This window comes from Anabas testudineus, chromosome 6, assembly GCF_900324465.2.
Source record: "Anabas testudineus chromosome 6, fAnaTes1.2, whole genome shotgun sequence".
Lineage (NCBI taxonomy): Eukaryota > Metazoa > Chordata > Actinopteri > Anabantiformes > Anabantidae > Anabas > Anabas testudineus.
Genome location: NC_046615.1, coordinates 12,391,395 through 12,411,099, shown reverse-complemented (window position 1 = coordinate 12,411,099; position 19,705 = coordinate 12,391,395). Strand labels below are relative to the sequence as shown.

Here is a 19,705-nt window from a genome sequence, read left to right as displayed (position 1 = left end):
AGGTGCCTGTTCTAGAGAGGAGCAGAGCTAATCAGAGGTGTGTGTGTGTGTGTGTGTGTGTGTGTGTGTATTTGTGTCAGACAGGTAAGAAGAGAATGAACTTAAACATGCAGGAGAAATGGTGAAGAAACAAAAACAAAACCACTAGTGAGAGCAGAACTGGGACATATCCAGTAAATAGCAGGAAATAGTATTAGGGTGCATGTACCAGTTAACAGTAACAGTTCATCAGCATCAAACTTTGACTAAATGTGCATACTTGTATTTCACCACTGTTTTCATGAAACTTTGAAAGAAACACACACAAACAGTTGAAACTGCCAGGTTTGGTTTATTGTTATTCGTGTTGGTTTCTTACTGGACTGTATATGGGTACATTTTATTTGGATACACTCATACTTCTACATATAACCATGCGAACGCTCTCTCTCTCTCTCTTTAGGAGCAGTGTTTGGACAGACAGTCGCATGCGGTGACAGACAGGACGGTGTGGTGGCCACGGGTGCCATTGGTACACAGGATGGGAACGTCGAGCGGCTCCGTCTCGACAGCAGCGCAGCACACACACTCCTGCTCCACAGCAGCCCTCTCCAGGGAGTATACGGACTTACTGCGACACTTACCCTGACAGCCAGAAGGACAGCACCATGTGGAGACACAAACAGGGTGGGATGGTGAGACTAATCGTAGGAGAAAGGTTTCAACATCTTTGTGTGTGTGTGTGTGTGTGTGTGTGTGTGTGTGTGTGTGTTTGAGTGTGTGGCCTGTTACCTCACAATAGTGCAATTCTATCTGGTGCTCTGACTGGCAATCATCCACCTTGATGTAGTTAAGTGTTCCCACTGTCTTCCGACACTCTGGCTCGGTACCTTCACACAAGCACAAGCTCTTATTAAAATCAGAGCATCTGGATTTTTCAGAAGAGGTCACCGTGGGGTACAGTTTTACTTACACGTCTCACAACAGGTTGTTCCAATCTGGCTGACTTTCCCCTAAAAACAAACAGGACAGGAGAGTAAAAATGCGTAGATGTGGGAATACTGTAAGATGGCTGAAGGCCCGTCTGTGTAGCAGTTTTACCCCATTGTCCAGGCAGGCTTGACGGTTAAAAGGAGGGCAGGTGGTCACTTTGGACTGCAGCACAAGATCTCCTCTACTGTTTACAGCACAGGTATACAAGTTGCAACCTTCCTCGCTAGTGGTGTTCACCTAGAAGGAGAGAGGTACACTTACATAAATATTACATAGACACTTTTAAACAAGTAAATAAGTGCTACTATATATCTGCATTCTGCCAGAGTGACAGAGTTCATAAACACACCACCACCTACCGGCACACTGATCATCTTTCCATCTGGCCTTCGCATGTAGCAAGCAGTGGCAACACAGTGACCACAGCAAGCGTCTTCTTCTTTCTGCAGAGTGTATCCCTGAAAATATTGGGGATAGTATTGTTTGTTAGATCACAAAGGAAAACATCAGGAGGGCATGACAACAGTACAACACAAAGACATTAATTTGCCTGGACCATTTAGCGCAAATAAATAATTCAATATTACCTCTGTGAACAGGGAATCGCGGAAATGATGGGGTCAGTGATGAGCAAGGAGGAAATGCGCTCAGAGGATTAGAGAATAATTGATGAAAATGGTGCACATTTGAATTTGTTGGTTAGTCTTGATGATGATAAATGATAATGGTCATAAGAAATAATTAATTATGGGAAGACAGTAACCATTGGGCAAGTGGGACAGCTGATCTTCCTGCAGGACAGTCTGTATTTCTTCACGGCACCGTCTTCCACCCTACACTCACAGTGTGTACACACATCCACCATCAGCGTGTCCCCTGCCTGGACAAATACAAACACGGATTAAATTTGAAAACTGAAAGTAGTATTCAATTCAATTCAATTCAGATATGAACCTAGAGTGCGTGTTTTTTGAATGACTCACTCCTATCACGGTGTGGTTGAGGACACAGGCATCCATAGGAGCTGTAGATAGAGAAGTATTGTAATATGTTTTCTATTGCTAATCATTATACAATAGATTAAAGTCCAGGGTTTATGAGGTCAAGTCAGGATAATCAAGTGAGTTCTCTGCTGTACAGACACCATCATTGCAACTTGCTATAGAAACACTGTGTGTACCACATGTTACAATGGAAACTCCAGTGAAAGTTGTGTAGTCATGTTTGCTAGTAATTATATATGCACGTGTGTTTACCACAGTGGCAGCTGGGGCAGCAGTCCTGGGTATCACAGCGTAACTCGGTGCCCAACGGGCAAGATGGGGTGTTCAATACAGGGCAGCTGACGTTTGTCGTAGAGATGAACACCTCATCTTTCACTTTCACACACTGATGTAACACACATTTATCACGTGGAGACTGCCATACCTCACCCACCTATAAATAGAAAGAAATGAGATTAAAACCAACCAAGTAAGAACTAAAACAGATGCATCTACAATAAAATTTGTTTTTTTTCTGCGCTTACTGTCTTCTGTTTCCTATTTTATAATGCATTATTGTTATGTGAAAAGAACTAATGAGCAAAAGAAGAAATAAACTGTACAGTAGCAGGGAAAAAATCTCATCTGCTTTAACTCGCGTGGAGTACAGTATGTGGAGTAGGGTAGTGCAATGATTGCATCATACAGTAAATACAGTAAATGTAATAATAAATATGAATTAGTTGCATATATTATATAGAGGTATATATACAATGCCTTTGCACACATACACGTCTGAGGTTTCCCCCAATCAGTGTGTCTCCTCGCATTTCTCCCCCTGACTCCACACAGCTGGTTGCTGTGCACTTTCCACAGCACTCTCCTATTGATGAACTGTATGTTGTGCCCTGAAATATAAAACAAATAAGTGTTTATGCTTATAGGAGCATGATGCAAATATGTATGTTCGATGCGTCTATGTGTCTCACCCTTGGGCAGGCTCGATCGCAGACAGGTGGGGCACACTGAGCAATGTGCAGAGATGTTTCTTTGTCCTGTAACTGGGTGCAGCTGCACTTCTCACATCCTTCCTGCCATTCACTTCCCACAGGGTGAACCACGCCACCGGTGACACAAACCTTAAGAGACACATAATAATAAAACAGGTCCATTTAAATCACAACAGCAAAAAAAAAAAAAAGGTGGCATTCAAACACACACTCACCTTGTCTGGCAGGCAGCTAGTTTCTGTGCAGCCACAATCATTGGTAGAGATAGATGCAATGAACCCAGCAGGGCAGGTCTTAGTGGAGTTCTGGCAACTGCACACACATTCAAACACATCACAGCATTTTGTCTTTTTGACTGACAGTTGGCGATGTGCAGGACAAACAAGGGCAGCCTGAGGAGCACACTGTTCTTTTTTGCACACTAAAACAGAAAAGAGAAGAAGAGAAACATGTGAAGGAGATCACATAGATGTGTGCTCCAGTTTTATGTCTGTGTGTGTGTGTGTGTGTGTGTGTGTGTGTGTGTGTGTGTGTGTGTGTGTGTGTGTGTGTGTGTGCCGGAGCAAAGCAGAGCTCAGACAACACAGAGAATGCGTTAATAGCTCACCGCATTCGTGTATAGGCTGACATTCCCCAGGGTTTTTCAGAATCAGAGTCTGACCATCCTCACAGTGGGGCACTTCAGGTAGGTTACAATTCACCAGATCGCACACTTCGAACGGTAAAAACAAACTGTTGAAAAATTCTTATTACCTCCATATTTTTTTCAGTGTAAGTACAGGTTTGTTTTGTCCAGTGTATTAAAATTTATCAGCAAGATTCACCAAAGCACCAACCTTACAATTCAGACCTAGTTTTACATGCACAGACATTAAACACAAATCTGATTTTAATTCTAGCTTTTGACGGGCCTAACGCTGAATCTGGAAATCTAGTACTTGAACTAATAATAATAGAAAAGAAAATAAATAAGAAAGAAACATCGCAATAATAATTGTTTTAACATACCACATTCATACTCTGGGCAGCACTTAGAGTCTCTCTTCTCCCTCAGAATTTCACATGGTCCACATACTGGAGCTAAACACACATACAGATCATGAATTAATTAGTGTTATGTCAAAACCTGGAATTTTCAGGTTTTGCAACACCAGAAAGAAATATTATGAGAACAACCTGCAAAATTAGTCTGGGTGTTTACCTTTAATGTCATTGCAGGGCCGGGCTGTGCAGTTGATGTGTTGTTCATCCAAACACATGCAAATAAGACATGGGTTCTCTTCTGATACCCAACTCTCCATATACTGCACATACAAAAGCGAAACATGTTTTATGTAAGGTTATATTTAAAATAAACACTAGAGGGCACTCACAGCACACTGTAATGTTGGACACTTGAGTTGCTCATCTATTTCTATAATGTGTTTCTGTAAGAAGTTGGTGTGAATTTTGCACATCTCTCTCTCTCTCTCACACACACACACACACACACACACACATACACAAATAGACATATTCTTGTTGTGTGTTCATGCATCTCACCCTGTATGTTCGTCCATGATGGTCAACACATTGCTTGCATGCTTCTGGTGATACACAGTGCCCATGATGCAAAACTGTTCCGCCAGTACAGAAACAGCCCTCGGTAGGTGTGTCAATACAGGATGACTTGTTACCCCTGGCAACCGACCAGTAGCCAGGCAACGTCTGTATGCTACCACAGTCCTCTACACATCCCGTCCGACATGCATCATACTCCATGGAGCTTGGGCACTGTAATGCTATAACAAAGATCAGAAGGAAGTTTAGCTTCAGACTGGGTATTGAAATGCAACCAATGCAGCAAGTAAACTGAAACCTATATACATTAGCACATCAAAAACCGACTTACGGCAGAGGTGGGGGCTCCTCCAGTTCACACACACGCCTCTCTGTCTGCAGAGGCGTGCATAGGCAGAAATAAGCTCACACACATCTGACTCCTCACATGCCTGCTCCTCACACTTGGCAAGGAAAACCTGAACAGGGATGTGTGCATGGCAGGGTTCGAACACCTCTGAACGTAAGGCCTGACATCCCATTGACGCTCCAGACACACAAACTGCCCTACGCTTTGGCAGGCAGACACCTCCATCTACAGCCAGAGTCCAGTCTGAGATGAAGCCTGGCTGGTTGGTGGTTGAGCTGCCATTACGTAAAGAGAGAACGTTCACCTCATTATCCCCACAGGCACCTGGAGGAAAGACAGAGAAAGCCATGAGACATCACAAGGAAAAGACAGCTAGGTGTTGCACGAGTGATAGACACAAAGAAGAGAGTGACTTCCAAATGGGAGACATTTCCATTACCACAAAGTCCAGCCATGTGGCCAGTGGTGGAGGAGCTCAGCAATGTGATGGTGAACTCGTTGCTCTGAGGAGTGAAAGTCAGGACGTAGCCATGGTCTGATTTCAGCTGCAGCATCACTCCTCCATAACGCACCAGCTCTAGTCCACCATACCGCCATGGCAATGCAATCTCTTCCTGATCAATCACTGCCTGCTCAAACAAACAAAAACACATAATGCAAGTAAATAAATGTAAATGTAATAAATGTAAAGGTAATGACACAGCCGTGACACACAGCTTACCGTCATATCATCCTTCAGCAGCAGCTTATGTGGTCCGTGAATCACTTCCATCGTTTTCATGCAGACCTGGTTGTAATACACAGAGTCCTGACAAGGTCCACTGTGGAGTTTGACCTCTGATCCTTCACTGGCACTTCTGTTGACAGTGAGAAGTGTGTAGGAGCACAAGCCTTCCCCGTCCAGCCTTAGTGCCAAGCCGTCAAACCTGACAACGTGGTTGGTTGAGCTGCCCATACACATGCCTCATAACAAACAGAGAGCCAGTATAAATAGACTGGAATTTCAAGCTTCATGCATTGTTAACAGCCCAAGTGGGAAATGATGTGCACTTAATATAGATGAGTTTAATGTGTTGCTAGAAACTTTAGAAGCAATTTGATGCTGTTGATGTACATACAAGGGCATTCCCAGTGGCAGCCACATGTCTCTTGGACTCTGACAGGTGGCATGTTGTTTCTGCAAGCCGGTGGCTCCAGTCTGTCACAGCTGACTTTGTGGTTCTGAACTGTCACCGCCCCACTTGGGTGGCAAAGCAGAGTGTGGCAGCCATCCTCTAGCAGCCATGACTCACCAGGCTGAAACATACAATTGATAGTAAATGACAATGTAAAAGGCTTCTGAACTGCTGTAACTTATGTTCAACTTCAGCAGACGTGACTCACCGTTCTCTCAATTCCATTGTCATCAACGCATATGCCTGGTGGACCAGCTATGAACCAAAGCATGAAACATTTCCATTACTGTCATAACTGTCATGAACTCAAATAGAATCTGTTTTATCTGAAAGTAGGAATACATGATTTGGATGAATGATTTCCACAAAATAAAACAGCGTGTGTCTGAAGCACCTCTGCAGATTCTCTCTGTGTATTTATGATCCAGCGTCAGCAACATCAGTAATTGATCCATGCTGTTCAAGTGCAAAGTGTTGTCTTGGTTGCCAAGGTGACCAAAGCAGGCTGAGCTCACTCCTGTCATAGCCTGGTCCCACACCAATGGGGAACACTGACACACCTGAGGGAAGAGACTCATATCAGTGAACTCTGATAGAATGAGACAAAGGATGGAAACTGATTTTAGAGGGAACCAAATGTTTTAATAGTCGCTCGATTACCTGCAGCCAGTGCCTCATTAACAGCTTCTTTGATGTCATCAGTTGATTTGTCAGTCACCAGCATCACCACAGCCTTGGGTACACCTATTCTTCCACCACTGGCTGGGGAGATGGATGTCTGCACAGCAAATCGCAATGCTGAACCTGTACACAGACAAGACAGTCAATGGTATGATCGAGTGCTCGCAATTTTTTGTGTGTGCACATTGGTTTATGTATCTACTACCTAGTGCAGCAGCAGCAGTGGTACGTCTTGGTATCTTCTCCACTAGGTTCAAGAGAGTTGATTTGCTCTGTTCATCCTTCCAGGTAAGCTCTGCCGTGTTTGTGTCTCCATACTGAACCACACTCACCTGAGTGCCATTCAGCCCTGAAAACATAGACAAGTTAAATCAATGAAGCAATGCTGGGGAGCAAGATCTGTGATCTGTCTCTTCTACTCTTTGTCCAGAATGGGTTTCCTACAGTTTACAAAAATAACTACCAGACACCAGTTTATGGCACAGTTGTAATTGCTGTTTCTCTAACAGCTCAAATATTATACTACATATATAGGTGTTTTTGTTGATTTAAAAGTGGTAGTAAGGAGGCATTAATGAAACATGGGAGAAGAGAGAGGGGTATAACATGCAGTAAAAGTCCCCAGCCGGGACAACCACATGGCATGCACTTAAAACCAATCATCCACCAAAGTGCTCCTCTACATGCATTATATATTTTTGACCCAAGGCAAACACTTGGCATACAATTTCAACAGCACGTTTGATAGCCTAATACTCCTGACTAAAAAATTATCCAGTGGCAAACACCATAGCTGCAGATAATTAAAGGTAATTTAAATACAGTGTTCAGAAATATCACAGTGAAAAACATTGAAAACTGAAAACATGGGAGTTTACCTATGTCAGCATTTCTGATGAAGGTCTTGACAAATGTCTTCATGTCCTCAAACTGCTCTCCAGCCTTCAACAGAAACATAACATCCAAAGGCTTCTTGCATGGCACTGTGCAAAGACAACAAATTCAGAATAGTAAAAAAAAAAAAATTCTTGTATACTGAATTATTAAAATAACTGAGTTGCCTTTACCAGAGGGTGGAAGGCTGGAAAGTGTTGGGATGACCAGTGGTGGCAGCGTAGCAGAGCGAAGTCTGACTGTGTTGTGTGTGATGTTCACTATACGATGGACCAGGGTTGTAAGGTGGTTGTAATCATCTACCATCAGTGGACGCTGAGGAGAGCTGAACGGTAGCAAGTCAATATCATGTACTTTTGGTCCAACTCCAATGGGATACACGTGTGTTTGGGTGGTCATGGATGGCGGGCGTTTTACTGTGTCAGTAGGTGGATTTTCAGTCACAAGGAAGACGAGCTGTGGAGGGGTGGGCCCACGTGAAGGCTGGACCGTAGCTATTTCCTGGAAGGTTGTAGTGACGGCTGCACCTGTGTTTGTCTTACTTCCACCTTTCCAACGAATCTCCCTCAGTCGCTGCATCAGCAGGGTCCTCTGTCGCCTCAGTTCCCACCGACTGATCTCCACAGTGACTGTTACAGAGTACTGGATCACAGTGATGCGAATGAGCTCCTCTTCCTCTGTCAGCTGTGAGATAACCTCCTCCAGGAAGAGGAGCGACTTGTTAAAATTAACCTCACCAACGGAGTCAGAGCCTTCGATGATGAACGTCACATCTTGGACTGGAGAGATGGAAGATGGGGATGTGGTGGTAGGAGAAAGGACAGAAGGTGCAGTGGAAGTAGGCATCTTGGAAAGGTGCTGTGTTGGGTTTGGCTCCACGTGAGGCACCAGAGTAGTGGTGGTCTTGCCCTTGTGAGCTTTACTGGCGGTGGACTTTGGAATCGGAGGTTTCGCCACCTCAGGCTCCAGCCCCAAGGTGCAGAGGTAATCTGTGAGCTCTAGTAGACGATCAGGCAGCTCAGCCGTGCTGCTAAGAACATAGGCCCTGTTTTCTGGGCTGGCCTTGTTGATATCATTAATCTGCCCCATGTTTACCCCAGGACCCAGTGCCACTGTCAGAGTGGTGATGGCTTTCTTACGAAGCATCTTGACTAAGGCGCGGACAGGTCGAGGGTTGGCACTGGCAGTCAAGACGATGGCAACACGGCCGGCGTGCTCACGCTTGTTCTTGTCATAGATGTTGATAACCAGATATTTGACAGCCTCATCCAGGAAGGCTGCATCTCCTCCTGTGTAATGCAGGTCATGCACAGTCCTCTTAAACAGCCACTTCTGAACCTGCGAGAGAGAAACAGAATGATCGATGTTTATTTCCAAGCAACATTTGATTAATAGTAGCATTTTTCCACATAATGCTTAATTAAACATGAACATACACTGTATTCAATACTGTATATGTTTAACTGCAGTACCTGCAGGTCATATGTTTTGACTCCGGAGTGGTAAAGCAACACTGTGGCTCGAGTGTGAGCCGAGCCCATGCGAAATCTTTCAATCACTCCCAGTATGAACTGTTTTGTTGCCTGAAATTCATCTTCACTCAGGGCTTCAGAACCATCCAATAAGAAGGCGAGATCCATGGCGCGGTCACACGAACCATCAGGCATCGGGGTAGTGAAGTGCTGGGTTGCGAAGGTGGAATAAGCAGATGTTGGCATCGGAGTGGTGAACATGGTGAAGGAGGCACAAGCTTCACAGCTGAGGGTGTTGTTGTTACAGTGACTTCAAAAAAGAAAAACAAAACATCTTAATATGTGAAGAGAATAAAATCAAAGCATTTATTACCAAATGGTGTTTAGATGTATTCTCACCATATTTTGCATTGTTCAGGATTATCGTGGTTGAGGATGACCTTGTTGCCATGGGAGATTCTCTGACCCTCGTGGATACACACTTGACACTGAGAGGGATTAACACAGCGCATGGCCACCTCATCCAGTAGTTGGCCTAAGTTTGTAGAAGAAGTTATGCAATTACAGTATATCTATACCGTATTCACATACTACACATGTTTTGTATCTGAAAGTTATGCAATTACAGTATATCTATACCGTATTCACATACTACACATGTTTTGTATCTGAAAGTGTCGTATTAAGTATGTTGCACCTGGGGGACAGTAGGCATGGCAACCTTCAACACATGTGAGTGCACAGGGGAGGGGATCTGGGTGCTGGCAGGTGACTGGACAGGCAGGACCACAAGAATTATACCTCCACTGGCATAATTCCTCTCCTACACCTGGTCTTGTGGGGTTTAGCTCCTCACAGCTCATAGCTAAAGAAAGACAAAGTTAAAGTTAAGTTCTTCTTTTTATCAGTTATGGGCCAAAGCTTGGCCTCTGCCTTTGATGCATTGAAGCTTAAATTGAACCTAATGCTTCAAAAGAAACACATTTGTAAATTTCCATCTAGACAGATGGACTACAGACGTTGTGTACAAATGTTCTAAACACACAGACATCTCTCTCATCTCACAGACATGTGAGAGATGGGATTGTGTCATTGATTATATTATATTATATATTATATATATGATATTACATAATTTCTTAAGCCACTAGACTGGTTCGGCTTGGACAAGCAGCCATATAGTATCTTCAGAACATTTCATCATCACGTCAATTCAGATGTGTGAATGGCTTATAAGGAAAATCTTCCCACTTACGGCAAAGATCATTGGTTCTCCAGCTAACAGACACACCCCTCTCCGAACATGCCTGAGCGTAGGCTGCGATGACGTCACAGAAACACGCACAGTCGCCCACTGATGGACAAGAGCATGCTGCTTCCACACACATATCTATGTATGGCTCTGCATTCACCTAAAAACACAGAAAATTATTTAAAAAAAAACACAACACCAAGTGCATGAGCAGTGCATTTGGTATCCAGTGTGTCTGTATTATCACTCACCTGGTTGTTGCATTCTCTGAAGATGGGACTGTTGAGCACACGACATGACTGCTCCACTGTTACCAACTTGACAATGTTGTCACTGCAGAGTGTAGGCATCTGTACATACAAGAAATATATAAGTGTGATTATATATGTATACATACACATATGGAAGAAATTTCTAAGAAAAGGTTCATTATGGGGTTTTCTTTTGAAGTTATATTATTAAATGCTCAAATGCACTGTAAAATGGTGCTGCCAGAAATCTCAAAAATGAAGTAAAATAATATCAAACATAAGACAAAGCATCTCATGTGTTACGTAATTTGAATGAACTTACTCTTCAGTCTATTAAGACTTTACCTGTGTTACATCTGCACAGCTAGGAGCAACTTTCCAGGAGTTCCCAAAATGGAAGGCGTCCACTTCCAGCTGGTTGTTACTGCTCACCAAGTCATTGTTGACATTTCCATCAAAGTTACCACACAGACCACACACACGACCCTACACTCAAACAAATGTGTTTAACAAAAATTGACATGTTTTGATATGAAATTCTGTTCAACAAGGTTCCGCCACTGCAAAAATAATATTATAAGACTGCACATTAGTACCCTGTATGTGGCTGAGATGTGGACCAGGAGACGGGTTCCTTTGTCCCAGCTGAGAGAAATGTGTTTCCCTAGGAGCACAGTGTAAAACTGACCAGATCTGACAATCTCCACCTGTGAACCCTGCAGCAGTGGCTTCTTCATCGTTACCTGTTAGTGAGAAACATGGAGATGATGGTAATCTCTAAAAACATTGGTCACAAGATTAATAAAATTCTTCAGAATAAAAGTTATAAATGTGTCAGGCATTTGATAGAGAGATTAACCTTTAGTTGTGATGTGAACAATGAATTGTGGGCTCAGAAATTTATAGATATAACACCACAAATCACAAGTTGAGTGAATTGCAATAGGTATGACTGTACGTGTCTCTTTAGGTGTTACCTCTCCATGTTGCATTACGATCAACCCTCCCTGGTAGGAAATTGTGACAGCTTTTGCACAGCGATGCCCAACAATTCCACAGGCCTCATTCTCCACTAGCACTCTAAAAGAACCCTCTTCTCCATTGCACATATCCTGTTGATAGTAAAAGGAGAAAAAGATGAAAATTAGGAAAATGACAAAGCAAATGTAGATATTCTTTTTTTTTATCAACAGACTCTGTAATCCCCCCACATTGTTTTTCTGTCACTTTGTCTCTTACCTGAACCAGTACATATTGGCAGAGGCCAGGGAAGGAATATTTGAGGCCATCAAAAGTGATGTAATGCCCCTCCCCTACAGTGCGGCATACACCATCACACACCTTTGCTGTGCACTGCCACTTCCTGTTCTCACACACGCTGCAAAACACAAAGCTTGTTAAGAAAGCACAGTGCGAGCATTCCCCTTCATAAACATGCTTGCAAGCTTTTATTTTACCAGGTATTACAGTCCACAGAGATGGTCTCTCCTGATGTATATGGCCTGTTGTTATGGTAACAGGGACACTGCTCCGGTGCAATGCAGTCTCGGCGGTGACGTACCTGAAATCAATCCGCTAGTCAATCAGTATCAGTCTTGTATTTTAGATGTTTGGTCCTATAGCTAAAACACACACACATGCACACAAACACACAAATATAACACACCACCTACTGTGCCAGGTGGACAGAGGCAGCCAGGGATGCAGGCAAGACTGACGCAAGGTAAATCAAGGTTCTGGCAGGTCCTGGCACATTCAAGACCTTTTTTCCCAGCATCACACTCTGTGCGAATTAATGGGGGAGGGCACTGAGCTGACCGCCGCTCTACAACAAAGAAATAGGACAGCATATTTAGTTAACATATTAAGTTATGGTACATTATAACATGTGTTTTGGGTGATAAGAGCAGATACATATTGTACTGACTCACTGACTGTACTGACTGGGTCCACAGTGAACACAACATTTTATAAATGGTCAAATGAAAGATAATACAAGGACTGTATATCATAAAAGACATAAAGTCCTGTAATATCCTGTAATCGTACCTCTGGATGGTGTCAGGTCATCGTCATAGAAGAGGTCAGACAGCAAAGGACTTGTTTCAGTGGAGCTACAATGCATGGAGCCCTTCTCACAGTAGCTACAAGCACAAACAAAAAAAACAAGAAAAGCGAAAGTTTTAAATTACGACATCTATTAAAATATTATATTGTTTGTAATAGCACATTAAAATGAGCTCAACTTCTACAGATACTGAATGCGTGCATTCACTGACCAGATGCTGTTGTGATCAGCGTAGACGTCATTAGGTTTGTAGAGCTGTCCGTCATGCAGGCACGAGCACAGGTCAGCTGTCACACATTCTCCAGAATCGCTCAGATACTTTCCACTGGGACAGAAACAACCCTCCTCACACACTCTCTCCTCCTGACAGCCAACCTCAGTCCCAGAGAGAGAGCGGCACGTCCGGTCACACACACTTCCACAGGCCTCGTATACCTGGCCTCCACTGCACTGCAGCGCTGATGAATTCAGATCAGGTGAGCGCTAGTTATTAGTCTATTTTCAGCTAAGGTGCATTTTTACCTTTGTACTCTTAAGTTTGGTTTTAAGGTGAAAGAAAAGATTGAATTCATTTTTTGGAGTTCTCTGTACACTTGATGGCACACATCTTCAAATAGACAGACAATAAAAGACAATAATTAGTGTGAGAATTACCACAAAGTGAGGGAGACCTCCAGTTGAGTAACACTCCTTTGGCAGTGCAGGCTGCTGCGTAGGCAGACAAAGCAGAGCAGAGGCACTCCTCGCCGTCCACACACACACACACATCGTGGCGACAGAATCTCTGGAATGGTGCCGGGTTCACCAGAAAATGGCATGGACTGAACGCATCTGACATTATCACCGCACACGCCTCTTCTGCAAAGTTAACTAAAGGGCATTCAAAGATTAGAGGTTTTGTTGTAGTAGTGTGAAGGTTTGTTCGTTGATGTATGTACTGTACCTCTTTTGGGGTTAAGTGCACATGGATCAATATCCTGTTTGTGGGTGGATTCACAGTCTCCATTTATCCTCCATGATTGACCAAATGCCTGAGGACCCGACTCAACAAGTCCAGAACCAGATAAGAAGTCGTCACCGTGGTTACCATTGTAGTTACCACAGAGACCACAGGTCCGCCCTGCCCATCGTGGTCCCAGCTGAGGGAGTAGACAGAGTTCAGTACAGATCTTTGCTTACTCACAAATGTATCATTAACAAAAACGTCTTTGAGGATTAAGTATATTTAACCTTTAGGAGCACCCGGCCCCGCCCATCCCAATCCAGGCGAAGGTCATCTCCAAACTTCACGTGCACAGAAGATTGGACAGATCTCTGAATGTGCAGACGGCCTTTAAAAAGCACACCCAAGAAACTGACTAGTGGAATTCAACATCACTTTATATACATGACATTTTCAAATGAACAAAAATGTTTACATGGTCGTCTTAAGAAAGACAAAATATGCTTAGTGGGACAGTAAATTCCAAAGTGGCATACCATAATGCATTGGGGTTTGGATGTCCATGCTGTTGACAGAGACGATTCCTCCGTGCTTCAGCTTCACTGTCATGTCTTCCAGAGAGGGCAGGGTGAGCGTCACTGAACGTGTGCACACAGCATCCTCATCATCTGCACACTGAAATGAACATCAACAGCCAATACACTGTAGATAGTAATCAGCTGGTGGCGTAAAAGCAACTTGTGTAATTTGTGCGCAAGACACGAAAAAGATCCAAGAAGACAGATGTCCATTACCTGTACATTGTCAATAATGACAGAAAACTCTCTATCCGTGCAGTCTCTTGCCAGCAGGTACTGACAGTGGCCGGTGAAAGTGAAGAACTTGTTGTCAAAGGTCTTGAAGTGAGACTGGCCCACCACCAGACAATCACCTACACACAGACAGACAACCAGAAACCAGAAATTAGCAACCTAATATGTTATTTACACAGGAGCACATTGACCACTACTGTAAATCTCTCCCACCAGGGCAGCCTTGATTGGTGCATTCCCAGGAACCATGACGGCAGACACTGCAGAGAAGAGACCATTTAGAGAGGGAGCATTTAACATTTTACTGCATATGTAAGCATTTCTGTGTTTGTACTGTCACCAGGTGTTGCAATCCTGAGAAATAGTGGATCCTGGGGGGAAATGCCGTCCCATGTGCACACAGGAACACTGGGATACCTCCACACAGCGGTTACCGTCCAAAACCTTACCAACTGAAACACAATGTCAGACACATAGCCATGAGTTAGAAGTAAAAACACAGAGACACGGTGTGAAAGAGGGAGCTGTGGATGTGAGGTTACCAGGGCATGTACAGCCATCTACACATTCTTCCTTGCAGACCTCCTGGATGTTGAGACTATGGCAGGTTGTGGAGCAGGACTTGGTGCATTCGCTGTACTGCATCCCAATTGGACACTTAGGGTCTATAGAAACAAAATAACACATGTAGATAATTGATCAAACTTTATTGACTGCTGCTGCCTTTTACTCATAAACAAACTTACAGCATTGGCTCTCCTCCAGCCAGCCCCGAAGAAGTATCCCATGAGCATGGCATGTGCGGGCATACTCCAACAGGATTGGACAGTAACAGTCTTCCCCGTCCTTCTTGCCACAGTGACATGCCTCCTCCTGACACAGCAGCAGGAACGCCTCAGGAGAGACGAGGTGGGCACAGTGCCGAAACACACTAGATGACTGCAAAACGTTGCAGCTGGACATAATCTACACAAACAGAGACACATGCAGACACTAAGTGAGCTTTTAAGGTAAATAGCAAAAGGATAATGTAGTGGTAAGATCGCTGACCTACATGTGGAAGGCTGGGGTTCGAATCGCAGCTGTGGCCTAATTCCAGTAAGGGTCCTTAGGTAAGACCCACACTTACCCTGCCTTGGTTCTGTACCTCACTTGTAAGTCACTTAGGATAAAAGCATCTGCCAAATGACTAAATGTAAATAAAGTGGGACTCACTGCTGTCAATCAAAACCATTTTAAGTTATGTTTTGTGATTAAACACTCAGCTGTTTGTATACTTGTCTTGCCCTGACCTGTAATGTCCTATCAGCTCAGTAAATGAGTGGTTTATCAGAATTAACATTGCCTCAGTAGCTTTAATAATGAAAACATGGTGACTGTAATTATTTGAAACACACTAAAATACATTAGCCAGTATTTCTTCTTACATACAAATGGTTCAAATTATAAAACACATATATACTGTATATATATATATATATAGTATGTGAAGAACTCTTTAGCTGTTAAAGCAACCTCAGTTATATAGTTAGTTGAAGAGAGGCTGATGATGTGCTATGGTTGAAACACTAACATGTAGTTTTTACTGCTTTCTCGCATGAGGGTGTTCCTGTGGTACCAAATGTTCTCACTAAAACTGGCAGATCTTTTTATATCAGCCCACAACACATACAGTATATGCATCACAAAACTGCTCCCACACCGGCCAGATTAGTTTTCTTAGCAGTTGTTAATTAGATGTTGGGGGGGAAACTATGATAGGTGTACAATATAACAACATAACTTTGAGGAACAAGATTATCTGGGCTGATGTCTCAGCCAAACCCCAGATTCAAACTCAAAGAACATTTGTGTAGATACCTGAAGATGGCAGTGCACATATGCTTCCCTTTTAGTCTATAACAGAGCTTGAGAGGATTTGCCAGGAAAAATGGAGAAACTGCCCAAGTTCAGATGAGAAAGCAAATCCAGACTAAACTTTCACAATCAAATTGTGAGTATTTCCTCCCAAAGGACCTAAATACTGAATTAGGGACCTTAAAAAAAGTAAAAAAACATAAATACCAACATTTTTGATTTGATAATTTACTTTTTCAGTATGGGTCAAAGTAGAGTGAATATTAATGGAAAAACACACAATCCTATACAATACTTAAAGCTATTTAAATGTCTCCAGTGATTTTTTTTCCCAGTAAAATTACCCTGGGACTGTCGAGTACAGTCACGGGGTAATTTTACTGGGAAATTGGCCTAGATTCTATAATGCTGTAATGTATGTTGTTAGAGAAATAGTACAGAGAGTTATCCTTTTACATTTGTTTCTCTCACAAAACTGTAAACTTCAAGTGATTCTTGTGAAATTTGCCTTTGCCCTTGTGAGATAGTGCACCTGACTTGTATCTTAGGGAGTCAGATAGGATGTTTCGGCATGGAATTCACCTCGTGACGAGAACCAACTGCAATGTCACAACTGCCATTTGTTATGTCTGTAGTAACAAACAGAAAAACATCTCCCTCCGGTCTGAAATCCATGAAAAGAACTGTATGTGTCAGAAACCTTTACGTTTTTAAAGAGTGCATGCTCCTTAGCGCAAGAGAAAATAAACTACTGCCTTATTAAATCTTATCGATGCTGCAGAAAAGTTTGTTTTAGAAATGTTCCTATCATCTGTCTATCCTTATTGTGCTAATTGTTTAAATAAAATATTTTATTCTATGAAGAGTCCTTTCTGTACATGTTCATACAGCAAAACTTGCAGAACAACAAGTCCACTTCGGCTTTGTTCCATCAAACTGCTGCTGGGTGTGCTGGGAACGTGAAATTTGATTCCTGAAACCATCCCTTGGGAGCACAGCCACTGAAGAAGTGTTAAGAAAGTGTACTTGTAGAAATAAAATGAATATTAAATTCGAAACCAAGGTTTCCAAAACTGCCAGACTAGAACAGAGACTCACTCACTCTCTGGAGACTCTAAAGCTGAGCGAAAGTGAGTTTCCTTTGGTCTCTAACTAAACAACTGCAGCAAGTCTGCGCAAGCTGTTCGGATGAAATCCTACGACAGCCGACCTATTGTTCAGACATCCTTCAAGATGTTTTAACATGTGTTACGTGCACTGGATGTATGTGTGAATTGCTTTCACCGTGGAAGTCTCTTTGGAGTTGTTGCAGGATTGGCTGGGATTTGACACACGTTGACAAGACTGATCCGCTCCCTTCACTGCCCACGAATTAGCAAAATCATAACTGTCGTCTGTAAGGAATCCTGAAAACAGACGCACACAAATGAGTTGACAGATTTCTCCTTAATCTCATCCTACCATGACTGTTTTTCTAACGTTCTTTTAGCGTGTTATCTTTTCCTGTGCTAAGTTGCTGAGTTTCCTGTTGCTGCCTGATTGTGACTAAAATCATTTCCTAGATTCCAGTAATAATAGACTCTCCCTAGTTTTGTTCTCAATTATGCCCATATCTCACACATATAGTGACAGTTTTAATTCTACCCATCTTCCCACATGCATTTACCTTCTTGAGCAGTATATTCATCAGCTGTTACAGAGTTGAAGTTCCCACAGAGACCACAGGTGCTGTTTGCATGTTGTTTAGTCAGCGTCAAGGCAATGTTTGCTGCATTATCAATGGTAACAGCGAAGCCAAACTCTTCACTCCAGAGCTTGTAATAGCCCAGCTCCGAGCCCACGAACACAGCATGCGATGCATAGGGAAGAGACAGTCTACAAAAAAGACAAACATGAAGTTTCTCCCATATTGTAACTCCCATTAGTTTATTTGATAATAATACAGATAATAATACAGATATAAATGTTCTATTACTCTACCTTTGCTCTCCTTGTGAGAGCCGTCCATCTACAGACAGGTGCAGGTCAAAGGCATCTCCCAGAAACAGTGTGACTCCAATTCTTTTACCATTGAGAAAGTCACCTGCAGATCCATGACACGTTTATTTTTTACCACAGGACTCAGGCTACATCAAATCAAGACCATCTCAAACAAGCATTTTAGCACACATATTACTGCGAGAAACTACACTGCACGCTGAGCTACCCAAGATGCACATCTAATACCATTAAAATTTTAGTTACAGCCTATTTCTGTACTGCACTGTCTGAGTGTGACTTACCAAGAAGTGTGAAGGAGCGATGACTGCAATCCCCAGCCAGCAGATAGCTGCAGTCTCCAGGAAACTCATATAAAACACCATCAAATGTGTGAATGTGGTGTCGTCCGAACAGACTGCATCTTCCTGTCATACCTGCCACACAAGCTGGACACATACAAAACACACCAATTTGCAACTGACTGTAGAAATAAGACTAGACGGAAAACTTAGAGTTAGTGTTACTTCCGACTGCAAAGACCGAACACAATCTGGACGTCTTCTGATATGAGACTCACCTGTCAGATGCAGGAAAAACAGAATTTCTTGCAAATGCCTCCTCATACACAGCTGAAACATACACATGGATATACACATAAACATTATCACCATCACCCATAACAACATTATCATATTCGTCATCCTCGGATGATGATCAATCTCGTTCTGTGTGGTTCTCTATACGCCAGTTAGTCCTACCTTCATGACTTCACACTTAGTTTATCCACAGTTTTGCAAAGAAACACAATCCAAAATCAGGGAATCAAAATGTTGTAAGTTCAACCCTCAGAGTCAGGACATGATGGCACAGTGTGCCGTATGTGATGGTCTCTGTCTATTACAGGCACTCTATCACACACACAGAGACTTGCTCACATTGGAAGGTCTATTTTATAGCAAAGAAGCCCCATACCCCTTAGCTTTTCAAAAGGACCCTCCCTTCAGCAGGGTATGTCAAGAGGGGTTGAATTTCATTCTGTGCACAACTCTGTGCCTGCAGACGGATACCATCAAACACATTCATTAGGACAATACCAGGATATACCCACTGATCGCCTGGCTGAGTGATTAGTCTACATGTACGTAATTGAATCGGTGCCAACTCAAACATTTCTTCTGGAAAACACACTTACAGGAGATATCTCACGCAATAACACTGCTTTGCTGGTGCCCCATGACTAAGACGTGCCAAAATTACACTACATACATATAAACACACAATGGGAACATGGACAGATCAACACTCTCAGGTGCAAATTTCACAGATCGTCTGGAAAAAGACAAAGAAAAAAAAAAAAGAAAAGAGAGAATAACACAAACAGTCACAGTGTCACAACCTAAGACACGACCTACGCAGTGCTAAGAACAGATTGAACCATATATAATC

The 19,705-nt window shown here is 42.9% G+C and overlaps 1 protein-coding gene across 1 annotated transcript; it reads right to left on the bottom strand.

Annotated features, from left to right (window-relative positions):
- Positions 1-311: 311 nt before the first annotated feature.
- vwf (von Willebrand factor) lies at positions 312-19,188 on the bottom strand. The gene is given in 54 exon segments (XM_026365655.1): positions 312-624; positions 772-869; positions 953-992; positions 1,081-1,209; positions 1,332-1,430; positions 1,736-1,852; positions 1,956-1,996; positions 2,229-2,409; positions 2,747-2,863; positions 2,945-3,094; positions 3,181-3,386; positions 3,573-3,677; positions 3,974-4,045; positions 4,167-4,269; positions 4,508-4,746; positions 4,857-5,198; positions 5,314-5,503; positions 5,596-5,837; positions 5,993-6,170; positions 6,258-6,304; positions 6,444-6,546; positions 6,548-6,609; positions 6,710-6,853; positions 6,936-7,079; positions 7,609-7,713; positions 7,798-8,962; positions 9,097-9,406; positions 9,496-9,631; positions 9,794-9,961; positions 10,352-10,508; positions 10,600-10,698; positions 10,945-11,085; positions 11,196-11,342; positions 11,577-11,711; positions 11,839-11,977; positions 12,057-12,160; positions 12,273-12,424; positions 12,649-12,743; positions 12,879-13,125; positions 13,322-13,537; positions 13,611-13,806; positions 13,898-13,998; positions 14,147-14,285; positions 14,405-14,541; positions 14,636-14,682; positions 14,763-14,874; positions 14,965-15,087; positions 15,169-15,388; positions 17,564-17,685; positions 17,946-18,154; positions 18,260-18,362; positions 18,562-18,705; positions 18,837-18,888; positions 19,018-19,188. Coding segments are annotated over 54 exon segments (8,562 nt in total). The 5' UTR covers positions 19,024-19,188; the 3' UTR covers positions 312-438.
- Positions 19,189-19,705: the final 517 nt, after the last annotated feature.